Source organism: Lepidochelys olivacea, assembly GCF_965140295.1.
Source record: "Lepidochelys olivacea isolate rLepOli2 genome assembly, chromosome: 19".
NCBI classification, from domain to species: domain Eukaryota; kingdom Metazoa; phylum Chordata; order Testudines; family Cheloniidae; genus Lepidochelys; species Lepidochelys olivacea.
In genome coordinates this window covers 10,223,981-10,241,779 of record NC_140429.1, presented here as the reverse complement: position 1 = coordinate 10,241,779, position 17,799 = coordinate 10,223,981, and the positions used below count along the sequence as shown (strand labels likewise).

At 46.5% G+C, this 17,799-nt stretch overlaps 1 protein-coding gene across 3 annotated transcripts; it reads right to left on the bottom strand.

Moving 5' to 3' along the window:
- Window positions 1-1,218: 1,218 nt before the first annotated feature.
- On the bottom strand, window positions 1,219-14,480 carry PIGV (phosphatidylinositol glycan anchor biosynthesis class V). Of its 3 annotated transcripts, none has more exons than XM_084652342.1 (4): window positions 14,423-14,480; window positions 8,857-9,017; window positions 5,135-6,307; window positions 1,219-3,551 (listed from the first exon to the last, which is right to left on the bottom strand). In XM_084652342.1, the coding sequence occupies exons 2-4, from the start codon at window positions 8,941-8,943 to the stop codon at window positions 3,240-3,242; spliced, it is 1,572 nt and encodes a 523-aa protein (XP_084508468.1). In that variant the 5' UTR covers window positions 8,944-9,017; window positions 14,423-14,480; the 3' UTR covers window positions 1,219-3,239. The 3 variants fall into 3 exon arrangements, 2 of the variants coding, with proteins under 2 accessions (XP_084508468.1, XP_084508469.1); XR_014714520.1 differs by having other exon boundaries at window positions 3,464-3,551; window positions 4,958-6,307; XM_084652343.1 differs by lacking the exon at window positions 5,135-6,307.
- Between the last annotated feature and the right edge of the window lie 3,319 nt (window positions 14,481-17,799).

Here is a 17,799-nt window from a genome sequence, read left to right as displayed (position 1 = left end):
TTAAGTTTCCCTAACCCACACCATGTTTCACCTTTCTGATGGAGGGACCACCCACAGGCAAACCAGGAGAGTTCAGTCTGCCTGGCTCACTCAATCCTTTCGCTCTCTGGGTGAGAGGTGGGATACTTGTACCACTTGGAAACAGACTGAGATCACACTTATTTCATATATATCACAAAACACCCTCAAGACTGTAACCATTTTTGATCACTACTGACCTGGTCCAAACTTCAAATAGTGTCCTGGCTTTGATGAAAATCGATAAAAGAAACTAAGGATAGGACATGTCCTGCTACCTAGATAATTTAATGATGAAGAGCATAGATATAGGGAATAATGCTGCAGCAGAAACACTCAGAAATGGACTTGTGCATCGGAATAGAGTCTGAGTCTCTACAGCCATAACTGGTACATAAGGCAGCAAGGGTAACATAGGCTGGCTGAATCATCAATTTCCTGCTGTGCAGTTTGAGTCACATCCCTACCATTATTGTGGTTGCTATTTCTGTCAGTTTCTCGTTGACGTTTTTACCATCTATTATGGAAGTGGGTAGGTAAAGGGCACAGCCCACTGTGACGTTAATGAACTTATGGTTAAAGTCTTTGCCCCCAAAGTTTCACCTGGAATCAGCAGAATTGAATAGTGGGGAAACAAGCACAGAATTTGGCCTCTTACATTTAAAATTTCACAACTGTGTATGGTCAGGATTCAAGGTCCATTCAGTTCTCTGGAAGCTTTGGGAAATGAGTGACACAGATATGGATCACACATTAGTCAGGGGAGAAACATGTTTTGAGTGAGACATGTCCAAGAGATCTCCCACACTCAGGAAACAGGTTCCATTGGCCTGAGTCTGGGTGGTGCAATAAGGAGCCTCTTCCCCCTTCACAGCAATAACCAGGGTCAGCAAAGCCTGAAGCAACAGAAGCTGGAGTCCAGGAAGTGTCAACCTGTGCAAGCAATTGCTGAAATGGCATCAGCAACATAAGACACTGCTGCTGGGTGTAGGCAGGAGGCAGCCTCCTGGGTGTTGGCTGGCAGTCGGGGCATCATGTTCAAGCTCAGGTTCCTGTAGTTTTATGAATGACTGTAGCCCTCTGCCCCCATTGGAGTGCTGCTACTCTTTGTGTGTCGCAGGACCTCTTGCAATTGTGTCTCAGGGACTCCAGTTCAAATGCGTTCAGTTTACAAGTTGTTTTTGACAACCAGAGAGATACTAAAATTGCAACAGGTCTATCTTTATTCATTGTTTTATTTGGAGTTTTAAGTTTAATCTTTATTCTTATTTACCAGTGCAAAGTCTGACTAAAAATGTCAGCAGAATTTTCTTGTAGGGAAGGCAAAGCTTAAACACTGAAGACACACTTGCCTTCTACAGGCGCAAAAATATGGACCCAATCCCACAAGCAGATCTTTGCAGACAGATCTCTGAAGAATTCAATTGATTTCAGTGGCAGCATGCAGGATCCCGGGGCTGTTTTGGAAAATCTCACTATAGCCTCTTCCAGTTAGCTGGAAAGTTTCAGGGTACGTTTGTTTTTAAAGTCTCACTATCAGTCATGTTCGCTACATTAGCCTACTGCTGTGTGCGATGTTAGGTTCCAGAATGCAGGTATGCCTGCTTCTCATTTCCTTTAAGTCTGTCCCTTCTGGAATTGAAGGGGTGACAACTGCCAGCACCTCAGAAGAATCTTCCAAATTAATTTGCAGTTATGACCTGCTGCAAGCAGTATTTAAACCAAGGTGACCAGCTACAAACAGCTACTGTCAAGGGAGAGAGAGAGAGAGAGAGTGTGTGCACGCGCAAATGTACAACACCCTAAATCATTAACTGGTCATATATGTATACTATACTTAAATACTGTAGAACCAGAAGTCTCAGGGGACACCCAGAATACGTCTACATGGCAAGTAGAAACCAGCAGCAGAGCCTGGGCCTACAGAATTGGGATCACAGGGTTCATGCTGCAGTGCTAAAATAGCTGTGTAGACATTCAGGCTCAGGGGGGAGCTTGGGCTCTGAAGTTATTTTGAGCACTGCAGCACGGAGCCCTGTGAGCCTGAGTCTGTAGACCCAGGCTCTGAGACTCAGCGCCACAGCTTTCTGCTTGCTTTGTAGATGTATCCTCAAAGCCTTCATCTAGTCAGAAGCTTGGATAGCTGGAGACTATCACATTTACAATTAGCTTATTCTGTTTTACGCTAAAAACAGTATATGCTTTACCCTTCTTTTGTGCCTTCTATAAAAGATCTCAAAGAGCTTCACACATTCATTAAACAAACTTCACAATCCTTTGGTGAGAGCGGGAAGTAGCACTGTCTCCACTTTAAGGGAGAGTAGAATCAGGGCATAAAGAGGAAGTGACTTTCTCCAGAATACACAGCAAGTCAGCAGCAGAACTGAAAATAGGAATTAGACCTCAGTCCTTCTGCCCTGCTGTAACCAGAGGGCAACACTCCCCTACTATTTAATGAAGTAAACAGGAATGTTCATTTCCTTCCCTCAATGTCCAACTTCCTGACAGTACTCTCCAAGCTGTAGGCCCTGTCACACTGACTCTCCTCCCCACCACAGGCAGTTCTCAAATTTCCCAAAGCTAGAGAAGTCTTTTCATTTGGCGGGGAAAAGTGACTCTCATAAGGTCCACAAACTTTACTGACAACATTCAAACACTTTGATACACCCTTGTGAATTTCCATATGCCCTAGCTTGAGAACCTCTAACAACTTTCCCTAGGGACCTCTCCAGCCAACTCCTTTGTGACTCCACTTGTTCTCCATGATGCCCAGGCGCTCCTACAGAAAGAGGAGCACACTAGGAAGGCTTCTCACTGCGAGCTAGAGGATGCTTCCTTGAGTATCTCCACCATCTCAGAACTCCAATTTGTATTCTGCAGATAGACATGTCAACTGTAACCTAACCTATAACTCATTTCACTAGACCATTATTAATTATGGTAAAGTGCTTCACAGAAGACATAAGAATAAAAAGACAACCCCTACCCCAGAGAGTTTACAGATTAGATTTTAGCCATCATACGACCAGTAATGCACAAATTGTAGGGGGAGAATGGAATGAGGAAGGATGAGGTTTACAGCAATAAGAGCAGAGTCATGTGCACATATTGCGGGCTCTGTATGCCTTTGGAAATAAAAAAAAATACAAAAGTTTATATTCTGAGCAGTGATTCCGTTCCCATTAGCAGGTCCATCACAAATACATGTTCTCAAACTCTAACTATGTCCAAGGCAGGAAGTTGCAGTGTAGGATCAGCCCCAGCAGCCAGAAGGACAGGAAGTATCCCAGAATGCATTTGGTGACAGGGGAACTTATTCTCCAGTTCAGCAGTAATCTCATGATGGGGTTTTCAGAAATCCCTTTTCTGAACGATCCAAGAAAAGAGCTGCCTACACTGGGCTTTTCAGAGAGGGATGCTGCAGTCTGGATAGCAGTTCCTTCTTTCCACAGCAAAGGTTCATAGTTCTGGAGCAGATGAGCAGAGAACCAGTACAAGACTGGTGTAGATGAGCCTAGGAACCTGGTTAGAACCTGAAAACAACAGGGGGAAAAAAAGCACATTAATTTTGTGCCTGTGACTCTAAGTGACCCTGATTCTGAAGAATGAAAGGTGCAATCTATCTGCCTCAAACAGACTACTGACAAATTGGAGTGAAATATAGGCCCACTTTATGGTGCTAGAATTTATTATAAAATAATATGAAATAAAATGCCTCTCAGCTCAGGGTTACGCTTATAAAGATGTCTGTGAAAGCAGCCAAGTAACCTCCAGGTTACAGAAAAACACAGCAACAGTTTACTTGCCACAGCTCTGCAGAAATCTCTACTAAAACCTCTACAGAGCCCTATTCCTGAGCAGGGCTACAGCAAAGACTTGAATCTTGCTATCTTCCCCAAGGAAAATGAGAGAGCCAAACCCTAAATAAGAAGATGACTATTTTACATTTATGAAGAGCCTTACATTTCAGAAGATCCCAAAGCACTTTATAAATGCTATGCATGCAGCATCACTAAAACGCAACCATCTCTGTGGATGACAGCAACAGCTAGCTGGTACACAGCACTCTGCAGAACAGTGTGGAGAGGGGAAACAATGGCCTAAAACAACTCCCTTTGCTCTTCTGGAAAGAAGTTAGTGCAATATAAGATAGTACCTCACCCACTCTGTAATATCCTGGAACTAACATGGCTACAACTACACCGCAAACAACTTCTTGAAAGTGACAATGACCCCCTTTCCCCCCCCCCATGTACTAAATTGAATGGCAGCAGTTTGTCTCCTGTGAAGGATAAAGGCATCATTCCTGTGAAGCTTCCATGGCATCCCCTCTAGCATGTATGTCCTATAACCCTCCTCAACCCTGAAGGGTCTAGAGTAATTGGAGGGACAGACTGTTAGCACATAGGAGGAATCCAGAGACATTCTCCACTAATCCCTGCCTGCTGAACACATGCAAACATTTACACCCATAGATCTGCTGGGGACCTGCCAAAGCAATGTCAGAGACTGAAGAGGTTATTTAACAGGATTCCAAGTGAGAGGGGACAGACTCCAGAAGGAGGAGTCCTGCTCATACATTGGGAGGCAGGGGAAGAGAGAGAGAGTACCTCCTGCACGTGAGTTCTTAAAACACTTCTAGAGACTGGTACGGGGTTACAGAGCTTTTCGTTTCCAGGTCACCAGTACAAGCCCAGCCCAAGGTGGTAGTGGCCCAAAGTCTTTACCCCCGACAGTTGACTAGCAGCACTTTGCTGTCCTGGTGATAAGCATGTTACAAACACCATCCATTAGATAAGTGGCCAAAGTGAAACAAGCCGGTAGTTCCTAGTGCATAAGTGTCCCCATCACACCTGGCACCTAATGGGCCTCCTTTTAGGCAGTGTCAATGAAAGAAAAGGAACTAAATGGCCAGGGAAACTGAACAGGCATCTCTGACCTGGAAGTGGTTCCTACAGAGCACGATGAAATGTGCTGAGGGGGAAGCTTGCACTGCCCCCGTCCTTGTTCTGTGGCTAGACAAATTCCACCTCCACGGCTGTCAATCTATCACCTTGCCCACCGCATTAAACTCCTTTAAAGACACCACTGCCATATGCTGCTTGAAATGTCCCACCTGCACGTGCATGCAGAGGATTCCAAAGGCCAGAAGAGCCGTGGCATGGACCGTGTAAACGAAGACACTGAAGCAACGAAATCCATCCACTGGCTTATCAGAGTCTTCTCCTTTCCTTCCTTCATTCTTCCTTCTCACTAGCCCAAGCATTAAGCAGTACTGGGGATTTGCAGTGAGGTAGAACCAGGCGGCCCAAGAGCCCAGCACAGTAACCGGCGCAGCTAGCAGGAAGTTGGGTACCTGTTTAGGCTCAAAGTACCTTAGAAAGCCCACATTCCAGTAAACATCTTGAATATAAGAATAGACCACAGGGAGCCCCTGGGAGCACCACACAGGTTTCACCCCATTCATGGCCGCTAGACGATACCCCTTATCCACAGCCAGCTGCAAGAGCGGCCTGGGAACAGCATGTTCAGAGCCGGTGTCAGGATTGCAGAATCTCAAGTAGGCATAGGACTGAAACAAAGCAAATGGGAAAAAGACCCCTGCAGACATCAGAACCACTGAAGCTGCAAAGCGGAAGAGTCGTCTCCAGACATGAGGCAGCTTCATTACAGTCCCAGCACCTGCCTGGAGTTCGAAGGCAAGGTCTTTACTCTGGGAATAGATGAGGAACCCGGTGTTGACCACCCCGTTGGAGCGCACACCAGCAGCAAGGGAGAAGAAAAGTGCGCTGGTCCAGCTCTGTCCTTTCTCCAGCTGCAGCATGGCAGTGAATACCAGGAAAGCAAACAAGCTTTCTGAGTAAGCGGCTGTCATGAACACATTGGCAGGGGTGAGGCAGAAGAGGACAGCAGAGAAGAAGGCCATCCTGCGACACCGCAGCACCACGCACCCCAGCTCATAGAGGACAGCAGCTGCCAGGACTGAGAGGAGAGCATTCAAAAACACCGCTGACAAGAGCAGGCGGCTCCGTAAACACAGTAGCCCTTGCAGAGGCCACAATGTGACCTCTGCCACGGCTCGCACACTGAGGGGGTACACTGGGAAGAAGGCAAAGTTGTGCTCGTACAGGTAGCCATGCTCAGCTATGAACAAGAAGTGCTCTGCATCCCAGTGTGACAAGCCTCCCAACAGCCATTCTGACAACCAGTCACAGAGGCTGGGTTCTGACAGGCGGGGAGGAGAGAAGGCATCTGCTGCATGATCCGGGACCAAGAAGTTAAACAGGGCCTGGAAGAGAGAAGGAGAGAACTGAAATTAACCAAGCATTCTATTGTGACTTCCAGCATTGAAGACAGTCAAATGGAGTCCCAAGCAGGAGGAGGACTCCAGGGACTCAAAGTGTTAACTCCAAGAAGGGAGAATAAACAGGAGCCAAGAAATGCAGGCTAAGGGTATGTTTACACTGCAAAGAAATGTGTTAGCAGCTCAAGTTCAAGGCCAGGCTCCCCATGGGCTTTAACTCGAGATGCTAATCTGAGTTGCCGAGTCTTTGCTGCTCTTTTAGCCCAAGTTAGTGAATGTTGGTTAGCTATCCTGATTTAAAAGAAAAAAAAATTTTTTTTTTGGCAGTGTAGCATACCTTGAGTATCGGGAAAAGGTTCGAAGTGGTGAGACCTATTGGACAACATAGTCTCTGGTGAAAACCCAAATCATATGGAACATTCAAATCTAGACCAGACAACACTCTGGAAAATATGCAGGGAAAAATCCAAATCCTGCATTAACCTCTGTGGTGCAGGAGGTGGGAAATGGAGATGAATTAGCAGGCCTTTTCTTTCTGTAATGGCTGTGATTCTGTAGCTAGCTATGAAGCACAGTTTATTCATTTCTACTCCAGAACAGCTCTAACTCTGTCTGTGCTAGTGAATGTACACTATTGCAGCTTCCATCTAAACCTCTCAACTGCTTTATAATGATTATTTCACAACCCCACATGCTGGTGAGACGGACATTTTGATGCCCACTTTATAAATGGGGAAACTGAGGCACGGAGAGGGGGCGTCTTACTGATGTCACACAGCAGGTGAATGCAGTGCCCAAGCCCCTTCTCCAGCCACTAGATCACACTCCCATTGTCTCTGCTGCTTAGCATGCTGCTGTTGCAGCTGACACACAGGTGTCCCCTGACCTTCCTATTAGAAAGGTCAATGGGACTCTCAACAAACTAGCCCCGTTGTGAGTTTGCGGCATTCACCATGTTTTAACAGATGAGAGAAAAACAGAAAGCTCAAGAGGCTAGGGTCTAAATTTTAAAGCACTGTAATACCCAGCCAGACGAAAGTCATGCATCTGACTGAGCAGTCCTGAAGCTTAAAATGCGGAATTAGGGGTGTCCCTTGTTCAGTTATGTCAGTGCTGGCACTAACAGGGGAAGGAGAACAGAAGAAAAAAAGGGCTGCATTTAACAAACTGTAATGAAAAACATAAAAGTTGATGCTTTACAGTGAAACCTACATTACCAGGAAACTGGCTGGCTTAGGAGACTTTTTCAGATATGGAGCCTTTCATCTCTCAGATGATTGTTCAAATCCATCCCAACCCAGTAGAAACCAAAAGTTGTTACTATCAGCTGGCTGTTTGGTGGCGCTCAATATCTTTCCCAGTTAGACTGGTTTCACTTCACAAAAGCCAAAACAGCTGGGTTCCTTGTTGACAGTCTCAGCAGACACACTAAGGAGTGAATGGGCCATGAGTAGGGTCCTACCAAATTCATAGGGTTATGAAAAATGCATCACGGACTGTGAAATCTGGTCTCCCCACATACAATCTGGTCTTTTGTGTACTTTTACCCTATACTATACAGATTTCATGGGGGAGACCAGCGTTTCTCAACTGGGGATCCCAATGCAAAAAATGGTCATGGGTTTTTTTTTTGCAAGGTTATTGTAGGGGGGTCACGGTATTGCCACCCTTACTCCTGCACTGCCTTCAGACCTGGGTAGCCAGAGAGCGGAAGCTGCTGGCCAGGTGCCCAGCTCTGAAGGCAGTGCCCTGCAAGCAGCAGAAACGCAGAAGTAAGGGTGGCAATACCATACCATAATGGCAGGTTTCAGAGTAGCAGCCGTGTTAGTCTGTGTTCGCAAAAAGAAAAGGAGTACTTGTGGCACCTTAGAGACTAACCAATTTATTAGAGCATAAGCTTTTGTGACACGAAAGCTTACGCTCTAATAAATTTGTTAGTCTCTAAGGTGCCACAAGTACTCCTTTTCTTTTTACGAATACCATACCATGCCACCCTTACTTCTGCACTGCTGCCTTCACAGTTAGGTCAGGACCCCTACAGTTACAACCCCATGACATTTCAGATTTAAATATCTGAAATCATGAAATTTATAATTTTTTAAATCCTATGACCATGAAATTGACCAAAATGGACCGTGAATTTGGTAGGGCCCTAGCCATGAGCACTGAGATGTCCTCATGTCTAGAGATAGTGCCTCTAGGCTTGAGACTTGGGAATTGTTTGAGTGGGAAGATTAACGTACCTGTTTTGTGGATAAACAGGGGACTTCAGTCTATAGAACTGTCAATACAGCCGCTTGCAACAGCAGTGAATTCACACAAAAGTTTTAATTTAAAAGTAAATTAACCATGTCAAACTTCTATTTGACAGCAACATGACTTCCCAGATGCTGCTTGTAGGCCTCTGCATTAGAAGTCCAGTAACAATCAGGAAGATCGTGATAGCTCAAAATACACCCTGCAGTACTGAGGAGGTAACTCTGAAGTAGTATATTACATTTAGTACAATGTCTTGTGTTCATTAGGAGACTTGCCTGGAGCACAAGTGTCAGGGCTCTGCAACACACTGCAAACCGGATGACCTCTCGAAAATAGGGGTCTCTTCTATTCATCAGTTTCATTATGACCTTGGAAGTTGCCTCAGTGGGTCACTGCTGCTTTCGGCAGGGGAAATTTTCTCTCTGGCTTTTGAAACCTGAATTAAACACAGAGTTCAGGAACACAAAGAGGTATTGCAGGCTTCAGCTATCTTTGTAAGTTACAGATCTTTACTTACTGGCCAACAGTACTTCCCTCATAAACCTCAGGCTGTAAACTTGAAGAATGTTCCTTCTGAAAGAGACCATGGTTCAGGGGACACCATAGAACAGGAGTGGGTAAACTACGGCCTGCGATTTAATCTGGCCCTTGAGCTCCTGCTGGGGAGTGGGGTCTGGGGCTTGCCCTGCGCTCACGCTCCAGATGGGGAGTGGGGTACGCTCCATGCACATGTGGAAACAGCGGCATGTTTCCTCTCTGGCTCCTATGTTTAGGGGCAGCCAGGGGACTCTGCGCGTTGCCCCTGCCCCAAATGCCACCCCTGCAGCTCCCATTGGCCATCCTGTATTTGTTCTGGAGAAACATAAAACTTCAGCCTTTAGGGCTATCAAACCAACACCTTCCAACATCATTGAATTCATTGACCATTGCAAGATGAGGGCTGGAATCCCCTCAGTGTCTCCCACCTACTACTTAAGCCCTCCACAGAACAGAGAAATCATTGTCCTGACATATTTACAGAACTCTATTCTCTCACTGCTCTTCTAATGCTCTGGCAGGGGTTCCTGCTCACTAGAGTGAGGGCAACTGCTTGACTCAAGCAAATGACATATGCTAAGGGGACTCTTATCTCCCCATACCTTAACTAGAGGATTTAAGCCAGTTTAACACACACCTTAGTATTCTGGGCTGACATTTTCAGAGCAGATATGACGGGGTGGGCAAACTACGGCCTGGGAGCCACATCTGGCCCTTCACATGTTTTAATCTGGCCCTCGAGCTCCCGCCGGGGAGCAGGGTCCTGGGCTTGCCCCGCTCCAGCTGGGGAATGGGGTTGGCCCCACTCCACGCGGCTCCTGGAAACAGCAGCATGTCCCTGCTCCGACTCCTATGCGTAGGAGCAGCCGGGGGCTCTGCACGCTGCCCCCACCTCAAGCGTAGCCCCTACAGCTCCCATTGGCTGGGAACCATGGCAATGCACATGGGCAATGCACCAGGGCAATGCACAGAGCTGCCTGGCCATGCCTCTGTGTAGGAGCCAGAAGGGGGACATGCTGCTGCTGCCAGGAGCTGCTAGAAGTAAGCATTGCCCAGAGCCTGCACCCCTGTCCCCCAACCTCCTGCCCCAGCCCTGATCCCTCTCCCACCCTCCAAACCCCCCTCGGTCCCAGCCCGGACCACCCTCCTGCATCCCCAACTCCTCATCCCCAGGGGAGTCCTCACCCCACCATCCCACTCCCTTGCCCGGAGCCCCCTGAACTCCTCATTTCTGGCATTGCCCAGAGTCCGCACCCCCAGCTGGAGTCCTCATCCCCTCCCATGCCCCAACCCCCAATTTCATGAGCATTCATGGCCCGTCATACAATTTCCATACCCAGATGTGGTCCTCAGGCCAAACAGTTTGCCCACCCCTGAGATATGATCAGAACAGGCTCATAGTCATGGAAGGCAGCTAAGTAAACTCCAGATCGGTTATGCAGTTCTCTAGGGAGCTTTAGGATAATATGAGTCTTTCCTTGGCTCCCATAGCCCTTAATGCCTTGTTGCTTTGAGAAATGGTAGGTGCTAGGTTGCCTGTAGGTTCACACTCTGTGCTCCACTCAATAATTTTACTGATTCCGTTTTCTATAATACACACAAAGAGTTCAAAGCACTTTACAAACTTTCATGAATTAAGCCTCAAAACACCTTGTGAGATAAAGAAGTGGCATTATCTTCACTTCACAGGTGGGCAAAACGGAGAAACAGAGAGGTAAAGTGACTCACCCAAGGACACAGAGCAGGCCAGTGGCCAAACCGAGAACAACAGCCTAAATAGGCTGAGTCCCAGTTTTAGGCTTTAACCATTAGTTTATGCTTCCTGTTTTCTCACGCACAAAACTTTTGGTTTTGCTGATATACCTCTGTCCCTCCCAAACATTTATAGCACCAGACAAATAAAGTAATAAACATGGGGAATACAATACCAAATTGTGAAGTTATAATTTATTATGGTGGGGGATTTCAGCCTAGATTACATTCTATTAAAGCACATTCACAGCTGTAAATCCTATTAAAGAACATAAGATATTTTTTGCCCCTGATGTTTATCACCACTTTGGATATTTAAAAAATCCTAAAATGAATATGCCAAGAAGGTTCAAATCAATTCATAAGAAAAGCCTGTTTCTGTCAGCACACAGCACACCCTCTATCAGAAGGCAGCAAAGCTTAGAAAAAGCTACAATCCACAACCACCATATTGATAGAGAACACAGTGTTGCATGGGTCTAGATGTCTTTACACAAAAAGCACCACCAAGTGTTGCTCACAGGACCACAAGAACACCAGGGTGGATAGAAAAGGGACACAAGGAGCAAAGGTGGGTGAAAAAAAAATGTTCATAGAAGAAAAGTCAAATCTTATGCAAAATTAAAGGTGAATTTCTATCAGTGTTCAGGTTTCAGAGTAGCAGCCGTGTTAGTCTGTATTCGCAAAAAGAAAAGGAGGACTGGTTAGTCTCTAAGGTGCCACAAGTCCTCCTTTTCTTTTTATCAGTGTTCAGTATTTCTAATTAGTTCCTTGTTTTTGGACAGGAATTCCCTTTGCCTCACCCCATTATGCTATCAGTAAGGGTATGAACCTCAATCAAAACAGATGTTAGATAAATCATCAGGTAAATTAAAACAAATTATGGAAGAGCTATAAAATCTGTAGTGGTGACTGTCCACCACCAGGGGGCAGTACACTCTTACTACATTGGCACTTCCTTCCTCCATATACTATGGCAATCAGATTCTGGTTAGGTTATAGGATTCCTAATAGGAAATCCATTTCAATGTACACATTGGAAACACTTATAACACAATGATTTAGGCATCTCTCAGTATTTTTGCAATCTTCCTTCAGATTAAAGGGACTCTTGAATTAAAAATATATTTACAAGAACGTGCTTCTCACCATCATAGATGAGTAAAACAACAGTAGAAATCCAATTTACTTTTCACCATTTATTCTGCATACTGTTTGCATTTATAACAGCTTGGATAATAGAAAGCCTAGTCATTTTCACATTTGTTTCTAGTCAGCTTCAGTGTCTGGTCCTCAGGCACAAGACTAAAATATATGGTTGTAGCCACCGCACTATTTATTTATTTTAAAAACATTTTCCATTCAAATACTTTTTAAAAAAGGGAACATTTCTATTGATCATAGTTTTTCTAAAAGCTTATTTGTGCAAAATTTATGCACTGGGTCAAAAATTAACATGGTGCTCTCCCTGTATAATTAATTTGAAAGAACTGGCCCACTGGACCACACCCAGAGTTGATTTAAAGGGTACCAATTCACTGAAGTCAAGAGAGCTGCACCTGCTTACAGCAGGTCTGAAAATGGTCCAGTTAATCTTGCACACAATGGTATACTCCAATTATTTTGCCTTTTTCTAACACACATTTTCCAGTGTGTCTGGAAATACTACTGTACCTAACCACAATAAAAGAAATTAGACTTTAAAAAAATCACTTCACAAGACTCGCTTGTACCAAACCAAGTAACTTTTGTTTGTTTGTTTGTGGACTCAAACTCATTACTTTGCTGCTGCTTCTTTCAGATGGCTAAAACTGACAAAGCCTGCACCTGGCATTTAAATTAAAATGATAAAAATGAAACAAAATTATTCCTCCTCACTTTGGAGATAAATTAAATCCTGCAATTTGCAAAGACTCCAGCAGAGGTTAGATCACTGTGGAAGCCCTGAATAGGAACATTTTCAAGGTTGGAAGACAATTACTTAAATAGCTTGTGTGTTTATTAATGGATTATTATTAAACACCATAGAATACAAACAGCATTTATAGACACAAAAGGGCCTCAACCCCAGAACAGGTCACTTCAAGTGTTTCCATTAAATACATTCACTTCTGTTGTTATAAATCTTCCTAGTAGGGTTGTAGACTAGAGAATGCTTCAGTATCTTATGATTTACTCCTAGGTCTCAGATGATGTGTTTGGGCAGGGAGAGCTCATCTTTTCACTCCACTTTTTTTTAATTAACTAACCCCTTTTAAAAGGGCCAATTTGAATATTGACAACCCCAAGAGTAAAAAAATCATGACATGCAACCCAGCCCTTCCAAAATTAGTTTTGTTTAAATGTCAGGAGATTTTTTAAAAAGTTAATCCCAGGGTCTGAGTCTGACTTCTGAACTCTTACTGGAAAGCCCCTAGCACTTATTCGTGTATGTGTTTCCAGATGACCGTCAGCCTGAGATGAACAACTATTGCACACATTTCCCTACTACTTTTCTCTTTCATTGTCAGATCTTCATGCAGCTACAGAACACTCTGGGCATCCTCTCCTTCCAGGACTGAGAAGGTGGGGGAATCAAGGAACTGGTTTCCATTTAATTCCCTCTATATAATTCACAGGTTGTCAAAGAACAGAAAAGGGACAAAAAACAGCAAACCAGTTTTGTGTTTGAATTTTTAAACACATTAACTGAGAAGACTGTAAACGCTGTGTAGACACTCCACAAATATTTGTTGTGAGTTGTATTTAGGCTGCAGCCTAGGGTTAAAAAACAAACATTTTTGTCCTGTGTCCACTAGAATTTACAGGGACGTTAGTTAAGATGACTAAAAATCCCTGTGTGGCCATACTCTCATAGGTGGATACAGAACACTAAGTACTTCATATCCTGGAGGAAAAGAGTAGGACATTCCAAAAAGTGAAGAGTTGTAGCTGTTTCCAGGCCTCAGAGCTGGCCTTATCCCTTCTCTCCCCTCCCCCACAGACCCCACACTAAGGTTTATGGGCGCTGCTTTCCCATGCGTCCAGGCCCACTCACTGGGGAAGGAGAGCAATTTTAAAACAGATTGTGAAGTGTCCCGCCCTGCAGACGCATTCCTATTGCCAAGGGATCGCGCACTGTGTGTGACTGTAAAGGCTCCCAGGGCTCGGGGGAGGACGAAGTTCCCTCATTCAAAATGTCCCAGGGTAGGAAAGTCCCTCCAGGGGTCTCTCCTCCTCACACAAACCCAGTGCTGGCAATGCGGGGGGAAGAACAGGGTCCGGAGACGGGGAGGGATTAAGAGGTCTCTAAGGAGGGGGGAGGGGTGGGTACAGGGGGACACAGGGAAAGCAGCAAACTGTGGGGCAAGGAGCAATGGGGCTCTGGGTGGGGAGGGGCCGGGGGCGAGTCTCTCTGGGGCCCCCCAGCAGTGAAAGGCCGTGGGGGGGGCAGGGAGGGTCTCGGCGGGCGAGTCCCCGCCCTGGGCTCCTGGCGCGAGGGGGAGAGTCTCGGAGCTGCCCCCGCCCCCCCGCCCGCTCTCAGGGGCTGCAGCGCCCCGGCCCCTCCCCCACCTGAGCACTCAGCGCGGGGCTCCCACTCCGGCTCCATCCCGCCGCCACCCAGGCACCGCCCCCTCACTTCCGCCCCGCAGCGAGCACTTCCGGAGGCACGCGGCTTTCGGCGCCTGCGCCGTAGGACTGAGCGAAGCCGCCTGCCGGCCGGGGCCGCACACGCGGCGTCGGCGGGGCGGGGCGGGGCGGGGGAAGGGGGGCCGCCCTCTTTGCCTCGCCCCAGAGCGGCTGCGGCCCCCCCGCCCCGAGCTGCGGGGGCAGGATCCGTGACTCAGCGCCAGCTCCGGGCCCTGGGGCCCCCGCTCCCGCCTGCTGAGGTGCCCCCCCCGGGCTGCCCCCCCCGAACGGACACCGCGCAGCCAGCGACGGGGGGGGGGGGAGGGGGCGCGGAAAAAGGAGCCCGGCCCTGACTCCCCGCCCCCACAGGCAGCAGGAGGGGCCGGGACAGGGCCTCAGAGGCCGTTTAAACCGGTGTCGTTCCCGCAAGCCGCAGACGCTGCCCCCCGTGGCCGAACAACGGCTCCGCTGGCCGCGCGGCCGCAGCCCCGGGGAGGAGGCCGCCGTGACCGCCAGCTCCAGGCCCCCCAGCCCGCCGCCTCACGCGCCCGCCCGCCCACGCCACGCACCTGTTGCGCAAGAGCGTCTTTCCAAGCCAGCTGCTCTGGGGCTTCGGCTCTTCCTGGACTACTTAGTTCAGTTTCACCCACCGCGGGGAGAGAGGGAAAAAATAAAATCTCTGGCCCCAGCCCAGTCCGGTACGAGAACGGCTGAAACTGTAGGTCGTAGACCCTTGGAGACCTAGCCCTTTTCGCCTCGAGGAGGCCCCCACGAAGCGTATCATAGAATCAGAATATCAGGGGTGGAAGGGACCCCAGAAGGTCATCTAGTCCAACCCCCTGCTCAAAGCAGAGTAGAAAAAGTCATTAAGGGAGATGTTTTTACTTAAGAAGGAAAATACATTTTCTCGTTTAATGTACTTGAGAGAAATAAAACCAACCCTCCTACAGACATTGCTGAGGCACAGACTCTTCTCTCTACCGCAAAAGCGCTAGCTGTAGGAGGAATGAGACAAGCCATGGCAAGAATTTTCTTCAACCTTGAGCTGAACGGCTTCCACAGCAATCATTCCCCATTTGGTCTATTCCTGTGCGGCTGCAAGGACGTGACAGGCCAAAAGTCCAGCGGTACAGACGTGATTGCAAGAATACTCGTTTGCAAAGAGTCATGAACTGAATCTCAGCCTTTAAGAAAGTAATGAACCTGCTTTGAGCAGGTAACCCAACACACTTTAAGAAAAGGAGGACTTAGGGCACCTTAGAGCCTAACCAATTTATTTGAGCATAAGCTTTCGTGAGCTACAGCTCACTTCATGGGATGCAAGTGAGCTGTAGCTCACGAAAGCTTATGCTCAAATAAATTGGTTAGTCTCTAAGGTGCCACAAGTACTCCTTTTTGCTAATACAGACTAACACGGCTGTTACTCTGAAACCAGACACTTTGGCATTCTAGCTGTCACTTCCAATTAAAAGATGTCTAAAATCTAAGTTTGCCCTCTGTTTGAAAAGTAACATGGAAAATTAAAATCTCCCCTTAAATAAATTCACTCCACAAGGCCAGCAGGAAGAGCCTGGTGGCATGTGTGAATCACTCAAGTTAACATTTAATGTACATCCACCTACACAAATATTTCCTCCTTTCTCCTACTCCATACCTAATCCTTCCCCTCCCCACCCCCCAACTGGATAAAACAGATTGAGGACAGAAGGTAACTGCAAATTAGCCCCAGGATAACAAAACTACAACAGCGCACTCATTCTTAAGGTTAGTGGTACTCAGGTATCCTGTTCTCATTTAATAGATATAGCCACATAACAGATGTATCATAAAGTAGCAACTAAGCATTTTGGTTTTATAAAGTCTTGGGAAGGGGCCTCTCCTTGGCTAGCTCAGTGTGTTTAAGACACTTTTTTGATATGCCGATACTGTGATAAAAGTTGGCAACCATCAGTGAAAACTATGAACTAGCTTCCTCCCAACCAAAAGCAACCCACAGAGCAGGCAGTGACAGCTGTTGAAAAGTACCAGCTTATGTCCACTACGATGTTCTTCCCCTGAGGGACATGAGGAACCAATACCTGAGTATCCCCATTGCAGTAGGTTCCACTGAAGCAATGCTGTCCGTTCTGCCTGCTTTATGCCATTAGCTGTGCCACAGTGCATACCTGAGGGCAGATCTCCAACCCTCTAGTTATCAAGCCTCAGAACTCAGCCAAGGCAATTCAGTACAGGCCACAACTGTCCCAATCAACGATCATCACTGTCTTCCTCACTTAAACCTTGTCTACATTAAGGAATTTTGTATGATGTAATTATACCAGTACAGCCCCCCCTAATGCAGATACTACACTTGATCTTAACTCAGAGTACACCAGCATTAAGTCAGCAATTCAGTTTAGGCCAGTAACATGCCAAAGTACATTATATGTTACATGCTACAGTACATTGGGTAACGTACCATATTTGTGCATTCAGTTAACATTACTTATAGTGAAAAAGGCTCCACTCAAGATCCTGCCCACAGAGTGAATAGTGACTTACAGATTTTGATTTTGCTGAGACCTCACAACGTACTTATCAATGATGTGGTTAAACTTAAATAAGGGCCCCACAGTCCATCAAGGACATGTTAAAGTTCTGTCTGTAATCTGGTTTGAAAAAATCTAGCAAAATATTGCAAATATGGCATTTTCTTCTGTTTGGGGTATAATCTGTTAAACAACATTCTAGCAATACATCGAACTGACAGTCATCTTCACTCATATCTTCAAAGGAGGTCCATAAAGCTGCTTCAGTCCAGGCTCTGACTGGAAGTTGGGAGAACCAGCTCTCTGTTCTCTCCTGCTAATGGGAATGATAAAAAGGCTGCCTCAGCTCCCTGGGTCAAGAAAAGGACTTAGGCTTCAAATTTTCCACAGGCATTCCCTGCAACAGTAGAAGTCAGGTCAAAGCATTAAGACTTGCATTCTGCTGGGCTTAAAGTCAGGGACTTGAGTCAAACCTAATTACAAATTGTGGACACTGCTTGTTCTCACTGAACTTATTTTCAATCTATGCTAATGTATGCCATTTTTTAGAAGACCACTGGAATATACATAAATTAATCCACCTTGTGGGGAACATGCTAGGAGTTTCCCCTCGGCTCAGTTAGTAGATGTCAGTAGAACTGGTAATTATTGGCAGTTTCACTCTTCTGTGCCTCTCCACGTAGCGTTAGCTGTGAAATACCTGAAGTCCCCTTTGGACGGAGAGAGACTTGCAAGCCTGCAGACAAGCCCTTGGACACAAGCTGTTGGCAGTACCTTGTGGACATTGCTGCT